This window comes from Dendrobates tinctorius, unplaced genomic scaffold, assembly GCF_039654945.1.
Source record: "Dendrobates tinctorius isolate UK_male_01 unplaced genomic scaffold, ASM3965494v1 ptg000170l, whole genome shotgun sequence".
NCBI classification, from domain to species: domain Eukaryota; kingdom Metazoa; phylum Chordata; class Amphibia; order Anura; family Dendrobatidae; genus Dendrobates; species Dendrobates tinctorius.
Window position 1 is genome coordinate 780,646 of NW_027361837.1, and position 21,794 is coordinate 802,439.

At 41.4% G+C, this 21,794-nt stretch overlaps 1 protein-coding gene across 2 annotated transcripts in view; it reads right to left on the reverse strand.

Annotated features, from left to right (window-relative positions):
* Positions 1–1,695: 1,695 nt before the first annotated feature.
* The window catches only part of NFATC3 (nuclear factor of activated T cells 3), a 387,290-nt gene continuing 367,191 nt past the window's right edge, over positions 1,696–21,794 (reverse strand). For both annotated transcript variants that reach the window (XM_073550790.1, XM_073550789.1), the window contains one exon: positions 1,696–11,972. In XM_073550790.1, the coding sequence (XP_073406891.1) occupies positions 11,969–11,972 (4 nt within the window). In that variant the 3' untranslated portion in view covers positions 1,696–11,968. The remainder of the gene's footprint in view (positions 11,973–21,794) is intronic.

The following is a 21,794-nucleotide window of genomic DNA, read 5'->3' on the forward strand; positions in this document are numbered from 1 at the left end:
ACCCAGGCAACTATAGGCCGGTGAGTCTGACTTCTATACCAGGAAAGATCTTTGAACAAATTATTAAACAACATGTATGTCAATACCTGGATAAGAATGAAGTGATTAAACAGAGTCAGCATGGGTTTGTAACTAATAAGTCATGTCAGACTAATTTAATTTCCTTCTATGATGGTATTACTGATTGGGTGGATCAAGGAAATGCTGTAGATATAGTATATCTTGACTTCAGCAAAGCATTTGACAAAGTCTCTCATACAATCCTTATTGAAAAAATGACTAAGTATGGAATGGACAAGGCAACTGTTAGGTGGATTCATAACTGGCTTAGTGATCGTACCCAAAGAGTGGTCGTAAATGGCTGCACATCCAGTTGGAATAATGTCTCAAGTGGGGTACCACAGGGCTCTGTCCTGGGCCCTGTATTGTTCAACATCTTTATCAACGATTTAGATGAAGGAATTGAGGGTAAACTGATTAAATTTGCTGATGACACAAAGCTAGGAGGGATAGCTAATACTAGAGAAGAGAGAGAGAGGATTCAAAAAGATTTAAATAAACTGGAGAAGTGGGCAGCAACTAACAGAATGGTTTTTAACAGGGAGAAATGCAAAGTACTACATCTGGGCAATAAAAATGAAAAAAGCATATATAGAATGGGAGGAATAGGGCTAAGTGACAGCACATGTGAAAAAGACTTGTGTATACTAATAGATCACAGACTGAATATGAGTCAACAGTGTGATGCAGCAGCAAAAAAGGCAAATGCAATTCTAGGATGTATTAACAGAAGCATACAGTCTAGATCACGTGAAGTAATTATTTCCCTCTACTACTCTTTGGTCAGACCTCATCTGGAATATTGTGTCCAATTTTGGGCACCACATTTTAAAAAAGACATCAACAAACTGGAGCAAGTTCAGAAAAGAGCGACCAGAATGGTGACCGGTCTGCAAACCCTGTCTTATGAGGAAAGGTTGCAGGATTTGGGAATGTTTAGTTTGCAAAAGAGAAGACTGAGAGGAGACTTAATAGCTGTCTACAAATATCTGAAGGGCTGTCACATTGTAGAAGGATCAACTTTATTCTCATTTGCACAAGGAAAGACTAGAAGCAATGGGATGAAGCTGAATGGGAGGAGACACAGATTAGTTATTAGAAAAAACTTTTTGACAGTTAGAGTGATCAATGAGTGGAACAGGCTGCCACGAGAAGTGGTGAGTTCTCCTTCAATGGAAGTCTTCAAACAGAGGCTGGACAGACATCTAACTGGGATGATTTAGCGAATCCTGCTTTGAGCAGGGGGTTGGACCAGATGGCCCAGGAGGTCCCTTCCAACTCTACGATTCTATGATTCTATGATTCTAAGCATGAAAGTCACAAGACTGATGTCATATCAGATTGCAGAGCCAGGAATCTGGGGAGAATCTGACATGACATTGCAGGAAGTCAGAGGATTCTCAATTAGAGAGAGCTTGGGTTATAGAAGGATTTTGGAAATGAAAGAATTCACAAAAGAGTTTATCTATGGCAGATAGTTAACATGAAAGAGACTTTAAAGTTGTGGCCAACCGCTTTAAGCGCGTATCGTCAAAACATAATAGAACTTAAAATATTTTACTTTAAAATGTTTTCCGCAATGATAACATCTGTTGCTTACTGCAAACTACACACCGTAAAATACACAACAATAGGTAATTTAACAGGGTTTTTTTTTATTGAAAAGAGAAGAGCACTCAATAACTTAAACCTAAGAATGTATCTTATTGCTGTTAGGTCACTGCAACAGTCATTCAACCAATAGTTCAAAAACTTGTTGACACACCTAAGTCTCTATAGAAAAATATTGCTAGCTCTGAAAATTACAATTTTCTCAAGATGATAGATGTCCAACAGTTATTTGCAGGGTTTGCCAGTCTATTTTGTAGTTTCCAATACAACACTGCCACAAATGTATACTTGTTTAAAACCAAGTAAAATTACAAACTTTAATGTGTTAGAAGGCACTGTTAACGTGGAAATGCTTCAACAATAGTCTCAAAAACTGTTTCTACGTTATTGGTAAGCAATAGCTATCTTAATTTGGAACTTTAGTGGCTAATAATGTCAAAGTTCTGTATAAGCTTGAAATTCATTCGCCATTCAACAATGAAACAGTCACAGTTTCTCTCCCTGTAACAGAGACCGAGACGCAGACGAAGCAATGACATGAGCAAAAAAAATATGATGATGTGTATTGGCAAATTGTGTAGGCTCTTACGAAGCCAATGGTGAGGGAGGGAGGCTTGTAAAGGTAAAGTGTGTAGTCCAAGCATGATATTCGCTCACAAGGTGCCGCTTTAGGTCAGGGCTCCATGACAACTTACAAGCTGCTGCTTTAGGTTAGGGCTCCATGACAACTTACAAGCTGCCGCTTTAGGTCAGGGCTCCATGACAACTTACAAGCTGCCGCTTTAGGTCAGGGCTCCATGACAACTTGTCAATTGCATGAAGTGCTTCATGAACATTAAAGCTCACCTAGCAAACTAATATGTTATAAGCAATATTCTGCAATTATGACAAGTGATCTATAAGTGATTACAGACGAGATCTGAAATCGTGTGTATTTAGTAGTCAGTACAGTGAAGAACTACAAGTATGGAGCAACAATAAGGGCACTGGTTCACTATAAAATCAAGGAGAGACTGAGTCAGAAAACTCCTAGTTGAATGTGCAGCTGCTGAAAATAGAACATATTGCATCACATTCAATCTAACAAAAAGCTTACCACCTTTATAACATTTCAAATATTTTACATTTCTTGGTAGCTGCAACAATCCAGCACATTGCTAACGTCTAATGTAGTTGGTATTTTAGTTGCAAGAAATTTGTCATTTATGTGTATTTAGTTTAGTGCTGTAAAAAACAGCTGTCTATATTGTTACATATTTTTGCATTTGTCACCTAATTTAGCTATTTAACTACAGTGTTCCAAATACATTTTTGAATTGCTACACTTTTTTTTTTTTTTTAGTATTAACTACAGTTCCTAATTCTAGTTTGTGCATATAGACAGCTACAGTAAAGGAAGGAAAACAACTTAAAATTTGCTGGATTTTGCCTTTTGGCTACTTTTTTGATAAAAATCACTTTGTGTAACTTTATCTAAAACATGGAAATGTGGTATTAGACCCCTAAAAGCTTCAAAAGGTGAACAGAATTTTCAACTTCATTTTCTCAGTGAACAAAAAAGTTTTCATTTAAATATGTGACTGCAGCATTTAGGTTATTCCAATAAGAAAATGAAGGCATACCACTATGATTGGCCACCACTTCTTAGTTGGTGGTGCTGCAACCTCTGATATTTTTACAAGAATTAAGTAGTTGAAACCCCTTTGTGAGTTTCTCTGCATAGCGTGGGACCAGTCTCCCTAAAGTGAACCCATCCTTCTTCGTGCAAGTGAACAGGGCTGTGTCTCTATCCCTGCACTGTGAGTAAACGACAAAGTACTTTTCTGGGGAACCTTTTAAATATCATAGGAAATTAGTATTTAGGAAGACTTTCATGGACAAATCACCCTAATAAGTATAAATTGGATATTGTCATCCAATCATAAAATCAGTTGTCACACAAAATGTAATTGTGATGGCAGTGGTGAGGAAAAAAATCTGCACCAAAACCGCAACTCCTGCAACAAGATGGTGCTCCCAGAACTAATTGGGTACAAAAATGTAAGTTTAAGTTTCATTTCTCAAAAAAAAAAATTGAAAGCAGTCTCCATAGTGAGTTTTATTATGGAGATATCCTCACCTAAAAGCTATGGTTCTAGATAATATCTCCCACAGGACATCCATTACAGTATCGGAACATTGCATTTTGCCCTTGCAGTGCTACCTTGTGGCAGAGATCCTATATTCGCAAATGAGAAAATCTACAACAAAAAATAAAAGTTGTCCACTACTTGGACAATTCCTTCTCATTTCCCATATTTGGCCCCATTAAAATAAAACTCCCTTTGCTCGCCTTCCTTGCCGGCACTGTTCCAGCAGTGTTGACACTTGTGTTCAGCTCGCCTTCCTTGCCGGCGCCGTTCCTGCAGTGTTCAACTTAATGCTGGTGAATAGTTGCTTTATTTGTAGTACTAAACAAACGTTTCAGTCCCAAGTTACATACTAATAGTTCCCAAACAAGTGTATAGCGGTACAGACAAATATATCCTTATCAATAAGATAAACAGTCTAAATGCCTTCAGTGTTAAAGTGAGTAACAGGCTTAGTGAGCGCGGGCATCTGTGTTCTGACATGGCATCCACCGCTTGTCTCAAGCGGTGGATGCCGTGTCAGAACACAGACGCCTGCGCTGAAGGCATTTAGACTGTTTATCTTTATCATTAAGTTGAGTGCCAGGTTCTATTTATACGTGTCACATGGTGTGGGAACCTACCTAGGCACCTTCAGCATTAGTGAGCAGTTTGTCTGTTCTTGCAGTGTTGACACCCATGTTTCCGTTATCACATGTGAGTCCTGCGTGCAATCAGCATTAGCGTTACTGTCCCTGCCTTCAGACGCACAAGTAGTTAATAATTCCAGTTCATCTCTGGTGTTTGTACAAGTAAATTACAGTCTATACTTGAGTATAATCCAACCCGAGTGTAAGCCAAGGCACCTACTTTTGCCACGGAAAACTGGGTAAGCTTATTTACTCAAGTATAAGCTGGTCATGCATGACTCCCCCGTCCCTGTCATTGTATGCATGCCTCCCGGTCCTGTCCCTGTATGCATCTGTCATTATATGAATGCCTCCCCCGTCCCTGTATGCATCTGTCATTGTATGAATGCCTCCCCCGTCCTGTCCCTGTATGCATGGCTCCTTATTCCCTATCCCTGTTTGCATGCTTCCTATTGAAAAAAACAAAAACATCATACTCTCCTCTACCTGTGCACCCTAGGTGCTGGCATTGCATCTTGTTCCAGTCGAGCGATCACGTGGCCCAGCTCATTAACGTAATGAATATGCGCTCCACGCCTATGGGAGTGGAGAGCAGTGCATATTCATTACCTTAATGAGCAGGGCCATGTGATCGCTTGGCAGGAAGAGCTGCAGGTGCCGTCAGGCGGAACGAGATGCAGCACCAGCACCCAGGTAGGCGAGTGTGATGTGTGCTGAAAGCCGGCGGCTGCGGCTGGAACTGTGCGCTATTACAGCAGCGGCGCATGCTTTAACCACAGCCGCCGGCTTTCTTGGACAATGACTTGTGTATAAGCCGAGGGGGGCATTTTCAGCACAAAAAAAAAGTGCTGAAAAACTCGGCTTATACACAAGTATATACGGTAACAGGACGTGATCGGCCAGCCGCAGCTCTCACTTCATTAATTATGTATACGTCTGAAAGCTGGAATAGTGACGCCAGCGCTGACTGGGCGCTGGGCGTCACATGTCATAAAAACCTCACGAGATCCCCGGGAACGTGAGTGCTGACACCACTGGAATGGTGCCGGCACGGGAGGGGAGTATGTGTTTTTATTTTATCAGGGCTAAACACTTAGATTAAGAAGAGGTTGTCCTAGTAGTGGACCGACCCGTTAATAGACCTCGCTTTTAAAGCTTTTATATAGTTTACGTCCAGATCTGCAGCAACAATCCACGTAGTTGTTCCAAGCAATGATTAGTAGAAAAGCACATCAGGACCTCAATTTGCACTGATGTAGTTATCAATACATGGATAAAACATATACAGTATGAGCCTGTTCGTGAATGCTGGTTTTCTCAGAGCTCACACACTGCAGTTTTAATGCAATTTTTTCTGTAGTTTTTTTTTTAGCCAAAAGTAGAAGCTTACAGTTTTTTACTGAGAAGTTATGAATCTTCACACCACTAAAATACATCGAACTGCAAAGTACAACTGCGAACTGGCATTTTCTATGTTTATCTGCTCTGAAGTTTTTGTTCAATCAATTTTATTTGGTTAATTTTACTTTGGTTCAAAATATTCACATTCTTACAGTAATAAAATGTGTAGTTCAATAAGTTTTTCTGGTCTCAATTAGAAAATGTACAATTTAAAACACATTTACTACTTTGCAAATTTTAAGAAAATACATTGTATTTTTTTTTTTTTTAAACTCAGCCATATTATATTTAGGGAGCCCTCTAAATAGAACATTTACATGGGCAAAGTTTACATATCCTGCTACGAGAGGTTTCCTAAATTAATACAACCATAAATTACTAAATAAAAACAATTGAGGACTTTTTTTTTTAAACCAAAATTATTTAAGGAACTATACAAGTTTACAAAAATTCCTTCTAACAATTTGAGTTTAATTTGTACTTGGGAAAAGTCCTCAACATTAGATATCAGACTGGTGGAGGTCCAACACACCATCATGCCCTCATAGACTAGCTATTATTATCTCTAGCAGTGACAGGGTATGGACAGTGAGCAGAGCTGGACAGCACAGCTATGTAATGTGTAGTGGCCGCTGCAGGGTGCTGCAATGCTACTCTGTGTTGTTCAGCTCAATTCAATGTCCATTTCCTGCAACTGATGGAGCTAACAGCTAGTCTGTACTGGTTCTGGGAGTGGGACACCCACAGATCGGGTATTCGTTATCTATGCAAAAATTACTTGGTAGAAAACCGAACTTTAATTTTACGTCGACTACGATAGGAGCTACACCTCAAGTAACAAGTGAATACTTCTTTGCTGAGGCTTAAATAAAATAAAAGGTCTACCTGAGAGAACACACAGTCGCTATTAAAATGGTTACTTCTTTTCAAAGTCAGATTTGGAAAACAAAATGTAAATACCTATGCAGACGAGTCCAAAATGGCCACAGTTTTCACAACTGAGAATATTGAGGACAGTTAAAATTTATAGGGAAACAAACCACTAATAGGAAACTAGAAGACTGCTAAAAAGTGACAGCATCTTTTATATGTCATACGAAACTATACTTCACCTCAATCCCACGTTGGTTAGGAGCGATGTAAATTATCATGTATGAACAATAGCCTTGACTACTTTACAAATCTGAATAGGTGGTCCATTGCCTGGGGCAACACAGGAAATCTCCTGCATATCGGGTAAAGGAAAAACTAAAAAGCATATTCCGGCCTCAACAAGCTGTCACCTGGAGGCCAAGTTCCCACGATGAATATTTGGTGAGCTTCTGAGATTGCAGATTTTCTGCACCTATTGGCTAAATTAGGTTACTTGTGCTTTTCCATTTGCACTTTTCTCATGTTTTCAATGGTGTGGTTTTTGTTTCTTTTTGGTGTGTCTTGCTTTAAAAAAAGCTGTTTAAATACTTTCTGGTATGAAAACACACTGAACGCGCATATGCATCTTTTACCTGCAGATTTTCCACATTTAATGCAATTCTTCGAGAAAAATCCACACACATAAAACTCTGCATACAAATAGACGTTTTAGATTTTAAACACGCCCTGGAGGTCAGTTTATAGAGCAAAAAACAAGCAGCCCAGAGGACATGAGATTGCTATAAATCCCATCCAGCTAGCTGGAACTGTAAAGGCCCCTTCACACATAGCGAGATCGCTAGCGATATCGCTAAAGCGTCACCGATTTTGTGACACAACAGCGATATCGGTAGCGATCTTGCTACATGTGACACTTACCTCCGACCCGACTCCCCGCTGGATATCGCTGATCGCGCGAGATCGTTCTGGTCCATTTTTCGTTGTCGGCTTCCTGCTGGCGCCGACGAGCAACTCAATGGACATGGGAGGAAGTCGTCACCAGAGCTGCCTTCTGACAGGTAACGACCGCAGACCGCTGCTTCATCGCTGGTGAGATCTGCCTGTTTAGCAACTCACTAGTGACCATTTAGCGATGCACCAGCGATCCTGACCGGGTCGTATCAATCACGGGATCGCTGGTGCATCGCTAAATGTAATGGTACCTTAAGGGTATGTGCACACGTTGTGGATTTGCCTGTGAAGCTTTCTGCGCAGAATCTGCATCTCTTAGCAGAAAACGCAGTTAAAAATCTGTGCGTTTTTATGAGGATTTTCATGCAGATTTGTATGTATTTTTGTAAGCTAAATAAAGATATATTATTTAAACAAAAAAGAATTGTGATGTCATTTCTTTGTCCGACCTCTTTTACATACTCCATTGAAGAACAATGTTTACACACAGATAGATTAGATATATTTATAGATCTGTCTATCTATAGATATCTAAAGATGGATAGATATATCTATAGATAGATAGATAGATGGATAGATATATCGATAGATAATACCAAGCCGGATGTTAAGTAATAAACCTAATAAAATGGTACATAAAGAGTTAAATAAAGACACACACACAAACAAAATCTGCATTAGGCCGGGGTCACACTTGCGAGAAACTCGCACGATTCTCAGACAACAGTACTTGGCACGCGGACCGGAGCGTTCACTGCATAGAAATACATGCAGCCTCACACTCCGGTCCCGAGCGCCATGTACTGAGGTGCGAGACTTGTGCGAGTTTCTCGCAAGTGTGACCTCGGCCTTACGCAATATCTGTTTAATTTAAAAAAAAATGGCGTGGGCTCCTGAAAATTTTGTGCACCAGAGAGGGAAAGCCAGCGACTGAGGGCCGATGTTTATAGTCTAGGAAGGGGTTAACCATGGATTTTCCCAGGCTATGGATATCAGCCCGCAGCTGTATATTTAGCCTGTACTGGCAATTAAAATAGGGGGACCCCCCCAATAAAAAAACGACGTGTGGTCCCTCTATAATTAATAGCCAGAAAATGCTATGCAGACAGCTGCGGGCTGATATTAATAGCCTAGGAAGGGTTCATGGATATTGGCATCCCCTCCCCTTGGCTACAGACACCAGCTTACAGCCACCCCAAAAATGTCACATCTCTAATAAGCGCCAATTCCGGCTCTTAGCCTCTCTCTTCCCACTGCCCTGTAGCGATGGCATATGGGGTGATATTTGTGGGGTTGATGTCACCTTTGTATTGTAAGGTGACATCAAGCCCGGCTTAGTAATGGAGAGGCGTCAATAAGATACCCATCCATTACTAATCCTATAGTTAGTAAAGGGTTAAATAAACACACAGCCAGAATAAAGTATTTTAATGAAATAAAACACTACAGTTTCCCATCTTTATTGTATGCCTAATTCCTGCGACGCCCTCAATCACCTGTAAAAAAAAAAATAAAATAAACTAACATTATACTTCCTGTTCCGACATAATCCGTTTAATAACAAGTGTCCCACGATGATCTCCCCTATAGAGCTGTCACATCAGATGTGACCTCTCTACGGGGCCTCCAGTGACACACTGACAGGAGATAATGGCTCCTGCAGTGTTATCACTGAGGGTTCACTGGAGTTCATGCTCTCACTTTACAGCACTGTGGCGTGAGAATTTTCCCACACAGCGGTGCCGCAAGTGACAGCCTGAACTCCATTGACCTCTGACGGCGGGGTGATATAATGACTGCAGGTATCATCCTGCAGTGTATCACCAGAGGCCCCTGGAGAGCGATAACATCTGCCGATATGACAGCTCTCCGTGGGAGATCGTCGTAGGACAATCGTTATTACATGGATTACGTCGGAACAGGGAGTATACTGTTAGTTTATTATTTTTATTTTACTGGTGATCGAGGGCGTCGGGGATTAGCTGTATGGGGAGTATGTACCGTATATGCGTTCATGTGTTTTTTTTTAAAAACACTTGAACACAATAGTCGGATGATGGCACTACTACTGTCCCATCATCGGCTAGCTGTCACTGTAGCAGGCATAGCCGGATTGGACTAGTAGTCCCATTGGACTATGCCTGCCTACATACAGACCCACACACAGTGCCGCACATATTCACCCCAGTCTCCACCCATACACACTTACTCCTATCTGCAGCGTTTCTCGCATGCAACTCCACAGCAAAACAGCAGATCTTTTTAAACCTGCGGCTTTGCTGCAGATTTGCCTGACTCAATGGTAGTTAATGGGTGCAGAAATGCTGCAGATCCGCAAAATGAATTGCCTTGCAGTGGAAAATAAAACGCTGCAAATCAGTGCATATTTTTCTGCAGCATGTGCACAGCAATTCTGTAATTACCATTGACTAACATTGCTTGTGCAGTACAGTGCGAATCTGATGCAATTCCGCGTGTCCAGAAACGTATCAAAATCAGCAACATGTGCACATAGCCTATGATGCTTTGTTTTTGAGCAACAAAAATGCCCTGTGTCAAAAACTCACCAAAAACTCACTGTGGAAATTAATTCTAAGATTTGAAAAGGGATAACTAATACATCAGTGTGGAGCCTACAGCTGAGACACCCATAATGACCAGAACAAGACATTTTGTACCCCGTTCTCCCCTGGACAGCAGCGGGCTGCACCAAACTGTCTTCAACAGTGTCATAGGCTTAATTGGGGCAGCAGGATCCACGATTCACCTGCCACTCCAACTCCTCCTCGCTGTGCTCGTGTGTCCTGGGAGAAAATAGGGGACATGAGATCCCCCATTTCACAATCCATGGGGCTCCCAGCAGTGTGACAGACACTGAGATTTTAGTTCTCCTTTGGAAAGATGATAACTTGATTAGTCTGGAAAACCTGTGAAGACATAAGGTGGACTGTAGGTCTTGTGTGTGCTAGGCCCTGCATCTCAAGTTGTGGGACCGTGTAAAGGCAAGCTTCAGAGTGGCGTTTTGAATGCACCAAAAAAATCTTCCTTTCTAGCAGTAATGACAAGTTATTTTGAAGGCACAGCACTTTTAGCACAATATTACCAATTAAAAAAACTATGATTAGCTGCAAACAAAATATAAATACATCAGTAAAAATTTATAAAATTCTCCCACACTTATAGAAAAATGTATAGCTTCCCTAATAGTGGTAGTTTGTCTTTATGCTTGATATTAGAATATTTAGAAATTACAGCAGAAAGTTGTGTAGATTCATGGGAATTCCATAAACTGCTGTGCTAAACTATTAGTAGTTCAACCACTAATGTAAAATTTCTCTTTTTTAGGGCTCAGTTACAGTCTTTCTTGCACTGCAACTCTTTAAAACGTCGAAACTTACCACTACGTATGGCATTGGTTTCCACTTCCCACAGCACTTGTGACAAGTGTGTTTTGGACAATGTCATCCATTTCCAGCACCTGACGCCAGCCCCTTATCTATCAGGGCTAAGAAGTCAAGGTAAGAAATATGTATTGCAGACAGCATTCTTGAGCGCTCCCCATCCCCACTGTCAGTTGCACAACAGCGGAGCTTCACTTTAACAATTGAATGGACTTCATTAATTTGTTCCGGTGTGTTATGAAGAAATCTAATTCTTTACTTGTATTTGTATTTCATGTTTGCAGCTTTATAAATTAAAGAGTCTAAATCCTTTCATTTTGCACAGAAACAAATGCCATAGTTTACAATGATTAATGTTTTCAGTCTTCAGTTTTTCATGTAGCGGGAAGCTTTACCCTGCAGAAATGTAAGCATTGAACAAATCTGTGCATTACACAAAGCAATTAGTCTATGTAAACTGGGGCATTAATTCACATCATAAAAATGCAAAGATAGTGACACCTAAGCAAACTTTCACAATCCCAGATAGGGATGCAAATGTTGCATTCCCTGGAGCTAAAAAAAAAAAAATTTAACACGACTTAAAACTCTTAAAGAAATTTAACAGCAACTGTAAAATACTTGCAAACCGCTACTTGTGTCCATGATTTATATAATAAAGAATTTTTACAAGTAAAAAATCTCTCCAAGGAGGCTTAAAGGCAACAAAGCTGGAAGCACAGAAATTTAAAGACATATTACGGTGCAATAGGGATGACCATAGACTTTTTCACTGTTGTCTCGTCATGTTTTCTTTTGCCAAAGAGAATGTTAGACTGATTATCAGGTATTAGGCATACTGGGCTCCAGGGGCTTATGGCATTCTCTTTGTATCCTTGCGGCTCCATGAGACATGTCACGTCCTATGATCTCATTAACTGTAATAAAAAACAACAGCACGGTTAACATTTCTAGTATATAGTCTATTCCTATAATCTGTAGACAATTGGACTTCCTTGGTGCACATATTAGGGTATGGTGACGATTCTAAAACTCCAACAGCAGAGAAACTTCAAGATGAAGAAATACATGCCAAAATAAACTTTTACTTCAAGCATAGCAAGTCCCTATTAATTAGGCCACCGGAGTATTAGAATCCAAATTATTGCATAGAAATATGACTATATGTAACTAATGACCAAGAAATGTGTCCGGAATGGGCAGGCATATCCACATGAGATATTAGGAACAGAGATGATTCCTAAATAGGATCTTTATTTGGATTGCTCAATACATTTGTGTCTGCTGCACCAGCTACCTCTACAATTTACGGTACCTTTCATAAAAATACTACAGACCATTTACTCCAGTGTAGCAGAGCCAATTTAGGCCTTTGTGACCATACAGACCATTTTTAGTTCTGGGATACTTCTACACATCCCATTGATTCTGAGAATGTTCATTCACGACACATTGTACTTTATGTTTGTGGTAATTTTAGGTTGATAGATATTGTCACAAATAAATGAAAAAAACTTGTAAATTTAGAAATAAATAATTTACAAATTCTGAATTTTTATACCCTTAAAAAGGTTGTCCCATGGACAAACTACATTTTGATCTTTGAATAAAAATAAGTTTCACAATTTGATGTGTTAAAAAATAAAGTTCCTGTGCCGAGAATCTTACAGATGTGCCTCAGCAATGCACTAGCAATCGCTGCGTCTAGACTTTTTTTTTTTTTTTTTTTGCAAGAAAATTTACCAAACCTAATTTTCTATGGGACCATTCAGTTTTGCTGCGAGTTTGAAGGATCTATATATTGGAAATTCCCCAATGTGAGAATATTTTAAAAACTGCACCGCTCAAAATATTAAAACCTGTCAGAACGTTTTTCAAGGCGTAAACTTTAGCATGTTTTGCCATACTTTTGCTGGCACTTGAAAATACCTGCAGATCCAGGTCCAAAGACCTGACTGATTGCTCAATAGACCCCCAGAAATCAAAAATGTTGTAACCGGTGTGTCTCTGGAGCTGCACAATTCTCAGGGGTCTATTTACTGAATGGTGGTAGTCTCAACACAGCCACTTTATTGATCTTCAGGTAATTAAAAAAAACAGCTAAATATGAAAGATGATAAAAGTTTACCGTATAGACTCGTGTATAAGCAGAGATTTTCAGCATTTTTTTGTGCTGAAAACACCCCCCTTGGCTTATACACATGTCATTGTCCAGAAAGCCAGCAGGGGAGGGGAGCAGGGGAGGGGAGCGGTGGAGCAGCGGCAGGAGCCGGCAGCTATGACATCATACTCACCCTACTCGCGACATCGCTGAACGTCCCTGCATCTGCACTGTCCCGATGCAGCAGCTATTCTCCTGTGCTGAGCGGTCACGTGGTACCGCTCATTAAAGGTAATGAATATGCACGCGTCTCCAGTTCCATAGGCGTGGAGCGCATATTCATTACCTTAATGAGCAGTGCCACGTGAGCGCTGAGCACAGGAAGAGCTGCAGCGCGGGGACAACGGAGATGCAGGGATGTGCAGTGAGGGCGAGGAGGACAGGGGAGCCGAGCTGAGCAATGCATACTAGGATCGGATGGGGGAGCCCAGCTATGCATACAAAATGGACAGATGGGAGCCACACATTTCAGGACAGGGAATAAGGGGACAAAGCATACCCGGCTTATACTAGAGTCAATAAGCTTACCCAGTTTTCCGTGGCAAAATTAGGTGCCTCGGCTTATACTTGGGTCGGCTTATACTCGAGTATATATGGTACTTACTCTAATCTTTCAGATGCTTCACAGGAATTACAGCAAAGTAAAATAGATTTTTTTCCACTAAAATATTGCTTAAGCCCCAAATTTTTTATGTTTACAAGAGGTATCAGAAGAACATGGAACCCAAAAATGGTTACACATTCTCCTAAATGCAGCAATACCCCGCATATGGTCAAAAAGTACTGTTTGGGTATATGGTGGGACTTGTAAAGGAAGGATCACTATTTGGATTTTTTGACTGCAGTTTTGGCTGAAATACATTCCAGATGCCATATCACATTTGTAGAACCCTGAAGTACTAAAATAAAATAGAAAGTATCACAAAAACAGGAACCCCCCATTTTGGAAAATAAACCCTCAAGAAATTTATCTAGTGGTATTTTGAACCCAAATGCGATTTACAAATTTTACAAGATTGGGTCGTGAAAAAGAAAAAAAATTTTTTTTTACACTAAAATGCAAAAATGAAAAAGTTCAAACATTTTTTGTTTTCAAGGTCTAATCTCAAAGTTGTGGATTAAAAATGCTCACCATACCTCCAGTAGAATTAGGTTAACCTCTCATTTATCTAGGGGTGTAGTTCATAGAATGGCAGAGTTGGGATGGACCTCCTGGGCCATCTGGTCCAACCCCCTGCTCAAAGCAGGATTCACTAAATCACCCCAGACAGATGTCTGTCCAGCCTCTGTTGGAAGACTTCCATTGAAGGAGAACTCACTACCTCTCGTGGCAGCCTGTTCCACTCATTGATCACCCTGTCAAAGTTTTTTCTAATATCTAATCTGTGTCTCCTCCCATTCAGTTTCATCCAATTTCTTCTAGTCTTTCCTAGTGCAAATGAGAATAAAGATGATACTTCTACAATGTGACAGCCCTTCAGATATTTATAGACCTCTATTAAGTCTCTTCTCAGTCTTCTTTTTTGCAAGCTAAACATTCCCAAATCTTGTAACCGTTCCTCATAGGACATGGGTTGCAGACTGATCACCATTCTGGTTGCTCTTCTCTGAACTTGCTCCAGTTTGTTGAGGTCTTTTTTTTAATGTGGCGCCCCAAACTGGAAAGAGTATTCCAGATGAGGTCTCACCAAAGAGGCGTGGAGGGCAATAATGACTTCACATGATCTAGACTGTATGCTTCTGTTAATAAATCCCAGAACTGTATTTGCCTTTTTGCTGCTGCATCACACTGCTGACTCATGTTCAGTCTATGATCTATTAATATACTCAAGTCTTTTTCACATGTGCTGTTGATATTTTCATTTTTATTGCCCAGATGTAGTACTTTGCATTTTTCCCTGTTAAAAACCATTCTGTTAGTTGCTGCCCACTGCTCCAGTTTATTTATATCTTTTTGAATCCTCTCTCTTCTCTAGTATTATCTATCCCTCCTAGCTTTGTGACATCAGTACCACAAATTTTAGACAATGAGAATGAACGGTCTTCTTTAGCCCACAATGCGTTTCGACGTTAACCCCGTCTTCATCGGGTGGCAATTGTGGGCTAAAGAAGATACAATTGTTCGTCCTTGTGTTCCTAGCGCTCCGCTAACCGTTCATTCTCATTGTCTAAGCCTACTATCCTCCATTGGAGGTGTACGGCTGGAGCTGCAGTGGATCACTTCCCCCCACTTACTTCATTGCCGCTCTCCTGGCGCTCCCAAGTGACCACTACCCCTTATTGACTTCTATCAGTACCACAAATGACCTCCTAGTTGGTAATTTGTGGATTTTTTTTTGTTCTTGTTGCTGGTGTGGCACCTCTGGGGCTGCACAAATGCGACATGGTGTCTCAATTCTATTCCAGCCAAAACTGTACCTAAAAATTAAAAGGAAAAAAAAAAAAAAAAAAAAAAATCGAACAGCGATTCTTCCACCACTCCCTTCCAAGTCCTGCCGTTTGCCTAAACAGAACTTCAAGACCACATGTTGGTTATTAACACTTTAGGGACAAACTGCAAAACAAATTGTGGGGTCCATTTTCTCCTAATACCCTCATGAAAATAAGCCATTTTGCTTTAGACCAAATTTTTTAATAGGAAGGAAATGGACCTCACACTTTTTTTCATTTTTAACACAATTTCCAACAAAGACAGTGATACCCCATGAGGTTGGATAGTACTGCTTGGTCACACGGCAGAGTTTGGAAGGGTAGGAGCACTATTTGACTTTTAGAGTGGAATAAATTGCAGATGATATGTCGCATTTGCCATTTTCATTTTGGAAACCCCACATCTTAAGGCGTAACTAGCACTATTTTATAATGTTCTCTAGCATGGAAAGTTAGGAAACTTTGCAAAAAACTTTAACATGGGATTTCTCCTCGTGCCTGTAATAAATGTAAATGGCTTTTCCCAATTCTATTTGTCCAGTGAATATCAGAAATGGAGAAATTATGCTAGCCATAGGTCAGCTCAGCACCAGTGTCTCACCAACTCTGAGGATAAGCTGCTACAGGAGATTATACTGATAAGGACAATACTCAGAGGAGATGACAGGCTGACCATTTCACTACCAAGCTTCTGTACTCCAAACATGTATGCTCTGATATCAATGCAGCTGAAGGCGGGCAAATCGAATGGGAAAAGCAAGGGTTTTGAAGCCACTTGCATGCATTTATTAAAATGAAATTAAGGCACAGTCCCTTATAATATGATTTGCAAAGTTTCACAATATTGGCCAGCATGGAAAGTTCAAATAAAAAAATTAAAAAGTTCTCTTTAACCCCTTCATGTCACAGTATGTTCTCACTTTTAAATTCCATCCAGTGTCACTTTATGTGGTAATAGCTCTGGATCATTAACATGTAATTCGGAGAATGTTTTTTCGTGACATTATTGTACTTTATAACAATAGTAAATTTGAGTCGATATGATTAGCTTTTTTTAATGAAAACAAAACAACATTTAACACTTAAGGGGGTTTTACACATAGCGATATCACTATAACGTCACCGATTTTGTGACGTTATAGCGATAACGCTATGTGTGATACTTACCTGCGACCGGCTCCCCCGCTGGTTATCGCTGATCGCGCGAGAATATCCGGCTCCATTTCTCGTCGGGCGCTTCCTGCTGGCGCCGACGAGCGACGCGTGGAGGCGGGCGGGAGGACGTCAGGATCGCTGTGTGAGAAAGGTGAGTATCGTGCGCTGCGTCGCTGCTGCATCACTGTGAGGTCTGCCTGTGTGACAGCTCACTAGCGATCATTTAGCGATTCACCAGCGATCCTGACCGGGTCATATCGCTGGTCGGATCACTGGTGCATCGCTAAATGTAAAGGGGGCTTTACTTTAGGTCAGCATTTTTTTTGCAACTTTCTTTTGTTAGGAAGTTAGCAGGGTTAAAAAAAAATTACGTTATTTTGTAGATTATAAGACACTCCAGATTGATTATAAGGCCTGTTTCACACTTCAGTTATTTGACGTCGGTCAAAATCCGCCGTTTTTATAAAAAAATGGATCCGCCTTTTTTTGGAGGATCCGTTTTTTTCCCCCATAGACTTGCATTAGCGGTGGATTTTGACTGATGGTCGTCCGTTGCATCCATTTTTTGACGGATCCGTTTAAATTTTAGCTTCCGCTGGCTGGAGTAGACGGACAATGTAACGTTTTTTTTCCAGCGGCGGACCGCTTTTTTAAACTGCGCATGCTCAGAAGATTTTCCCTTCCATGCAGTTTAACCCTAAACAGCAGGAGTCAGTCAGTCTCGATCTCCTCTTCCAGTCCAGAGATTGGTCCCTTTAAATTTCATGTACTTAGCGGCTCCAGCAGCTGCATCCGAGAAACGGATCCGGTGGCATCCGTTCGTTGCAAAACAGAAACTGATCCATTTTTTTACACTTTGGCGGTTTGCAACTGACGTCAAACAACTGAAGTGTGATACAGGACTAAGATGGACCCCAAATTTTGAGGAGAAAAATAGGAAAAAAGTTTTTTTTTAATAAAATGGTGGTGCTTCTTATAATCCATGCGTTTTATTGCTTACCGGGGGTGGTGGCTGCGGTGAAGCGGGGTCCCAGGGTCGCTGCTGCAGGAGAGGGGTATTCGGATGTGCCGACATTTTGTGAAAGACCAGAGCCCTCGCAGTTCCATGGTTTTCTATGGGGTGGATTCAGGAAAAATTGCTGCCTGGGGCGGCGCATGTGCAGATGGAGATCTCAGCACCGAGATCTCGGGAGATGAGATCTCAACGCCGACATCTCATCTCCTGAGATCTTGGTACAGAGATCTCCATCTGCGCCGCCCCCGGCAGCCATATTCCCGGAGGCCACCGCATAGAAAATCACGGAACTGTGGGGTCTCTGGCCTTTTATTTGATAAGCCCCCGATGTAACCTGAAAGATAAGATGTAACAGGGCAGATATAGTACGCCTGCGCAGGAGCCGCGGCAGAAGTAAGGAAGAGGACGTCATCGCTAGAAGATGGGAGGCGCCGGACCGCCCCCCGGGTGAGTATAATCTAACTCGTTTTTCTTATCTTTCAGATTACATCGGGGACTTATCTACAGCATTACAGAATGCTGTAGATAAGCCCCTGAAGGCGCTGGCCGCATCTCATAGGGCAAAAATGAGGTGACAGATTCCCTTTAAGGAAAGAGTGGCACAGGATTCGGGAGAAGTGTCAGTGGATGCGCTGCTGATGAATATATTCAGATAGCAATACTATAACATTAAAGATCCACTGGCACTATACTCAGTACGTTTTCAGCAGCCTGTTTGGAGGACAATAACCACCTATTGTCAAGAATGTAAAATATTAAAGATAGTAAGAAAAACCAAATGGCGCTTAAAAACCAATATAGCTATAGAGGTTAAAACTGCAGTAGTACCAATACTAAGTTGTTATATAAACTTTATATTAATGCTGTGTGCAGAAAGGGGAGTATCCACAAATGGGTCTAATTAGTATAATTCATTGCCCATGTACAGTAGATGGACTGGTGTAACTAAAAGGTATACTCCTCCTATATGCCACAAACCTAGCAGAATGGACGTAGTACTGTAAAATAAAATAATTACCTGAATGGTTGACAGTGGTTCCTGTGACTAGCTTGTGAAGCAGTGGAGTGAGTCAACCCCTCACAATATATATATTTTATAATAAGGCAGTGGCTTTCACGATAGTGTGGCAATGAGGCAGTGACCCAAGATATTCCAATGTAAAAGACTATTTTGGAAATGGATCGCAGGCGGATCGTCCAAAACAGTCGGTAGCACTTCTTTGCAGTGGGCGACTGCACCATCTTATCACTGGTGGGGCGTCAGTGGCTTTGTTTCTCTGGTCTATGCTGAAACTCACACAGACCTGTCATACACAGAGCTCCTGCTCTATGCTTGCAGACCAAGAACACATCCAAACCTCAACAGAAAGTTTAAATGGATTTCGTGGACATGGGCCAGTCCCAAAAAGCGGAATGGAGGGAGAGATCTATCCCACTACCAATCCTACAGATCTCTCCAAAAATAAAAGCCCACATCAGGTTCTCTCAAATCTGACTTGGTCAAATAGTTTGACCAAATCCACACTCTTTATTTTGCATTGTAATGACAGGTGCGGCTGTCATTACAATGCACTCCAGAAGGTCCTGTATGCCTCTATTTGCATCCTGGGGGACACATAATGACTCTCATATATAATTTCCCTCACCGCCTCAATATAAAGATATACGTATGCGCATGCCCACACACACGCACGCACACACATACACACACTTCTCGATTTCTATTTTTTCAAAGATAAGGTTTTCATTTTGTTATCAAATACAGTAAGCTTCACAACACATGTGCCACTGAACATATTTAGCAAACATGGTGCTAATAAGACAGTTTCATCTTTCAGTTAAAACCTGTCTTGCTAAATTTAACTAACGTTAGTACAAGTACAGCTGTTCTTGTCCACATTGGGAAACCAAAAAGGTCAAATACAAAACAGAAAACAACTGTTTAGGACCATTTTTATGCAGATCTGGAGGACATAAAGAGACTGTACTGTACTGATGAAGTCATTTGGGGAAGTTGGCCACTATAAAAATCTTCCCTGTAGTGTAGATTTCATTTTTTTAGCCTTTCAGAATTTTTTTTTTTTCAGGCAATTCAAGGAGTTTTGGAGAACATTTAGCAAAGCACGGTTATCCCACCTAATTACCATGCCGTGCACTTGCTTATGTTGATTCATAGCGATTGCTTGTCAAGAAAATTGAAACCCCAGCCCTGCATATGCGCACACAGTGTCCACGCAGATGTACTCTCATCCCTCTCTCCTGTCTACAGCGGTCCCTTCTTATACTTCTGCGTATGTTTAGTAGTAGTGAGCGACCACTGTAGAGAGAGGGATGGGAGCGCAACCACACTGTTGCACACTAGCACTAAATATGGCTGATTTATCCCTCTCATCAGTGTGCTGGATTTGTCCTAGGTTTAGTTTACTGAAGCCAACAACCTCAATGCTACATATCTCCCTATAGTACTTTGCCAGTGACTTTGTCACAGCCTCCATTTCTCAGACATACAGTATTACGTGGTCTGTGAACATTTCTGTGATCTGTAAAACTGAGAACAAGTATTGAAACATTTTTCTTAGTTGAATTTAATTGTCATCCATACACTTTTGCTTTCATTCTGTAACATTACAGTGGAGAAAATTAACAAACACCGCTTTGATTGCAGCAGATGACCACTGTTTATCCTTTATTAAAAATAAACTTGGTTTCAAGAGACCTAGCAATTATAAAATGAGTACGGCATGCATTAAGGGACAGGAAAGTGTAAGTGCTAATGATGGTGCACACGGATGCAGAAGACGTGGGGCAGGTGCGACTACGCCTGTTGCTGGAGCACAGAAAACACCCCAATCCACAACACACGTTTCTATCCATCTTTGCAAAGAGGCACAGTACATCAATTCTGAAGTCAGAGCAGTGCGAACAGGTGATCAGTTGGATAGCAGATAATGCTTCCAGCAGGCTTGGCAGCACCACACAATCGTTCACACAGTCCAGTCTCACCAGCCTACAGTTTGGATCACTTAATCCTCATGCTGATCCCCGTTCCTCTCAGCATGTCGAGTCCCAGGAGACTAGTGATCCCACACTAGGACACTCCGAGGAGCTGTTTACCACAATATTTCTTGATTGTGGCCTCTCAGCCTGCATGCTCCAAGAGGGACAAGATGACATGCTGTTTAGTGATGCACAAAATTTAGAGCAGCTATAGCCACAAGAACATGACAGCAGGGAACAGTAAATTTGGGATAAGGAGGAGAAAGATGATGATTAGACAGAGCTGCCGCCAAATCTTGTTTTTGTTAAGGGTGCGGTGGTGGAAGACGAAGTGGTGGATGACAAAGTCACCGACCTAACTTGGTAAGCTGGCATGCAGAGTGAGGGCAGAAACAAAACAGGCAGGAAAAGACAGTGGGGTGACCAGAGGTAGAAGGTGGGCAACTGTTCCGCAAAGCACTGACACACCTGAATTTCTCCGTCAAAGAGTTAGGTGTTCCCCAGTGTGGGATTTTTTAAAGAAAGTTTTTTGACAAACAAAATGGCCATTTGAAACCTGTGCCATACAAACGGTATCCTCAGGTTTATCTGGTTCTTCTCCTCCGGATCCCAGGTCCTCTCACCCCTTTCCCGCTGTTTCACTAATCCTCTGGGGTCTGGCCCTCTGTTCTTGGAACTGATTCACTTGAGCTTCTCTGGTTGTGCCAGGACAATCCCTGTTAAGGGGTTCGCTCGCTGGTACTCCCTCGGAGGAGTTCGGTGTTTCGGGTCCAGGGGGTTGTGGGTTCTCTTGTTTGTTATCCTAAATAAAGACTTGCAATTATCTGACGTCCTTGTCCGGCTGGCTCAAAGGGTTCAGCTTCCACAGAGTCCTCTGTGGTCCAGTGCGTTCACTAACCTCATTTCGCCTGCCGTGGCGTGACAATCACCCTTGCCCTTACCAACGCACTTACTGACACTGTCCACTTAACGACCGTCAGG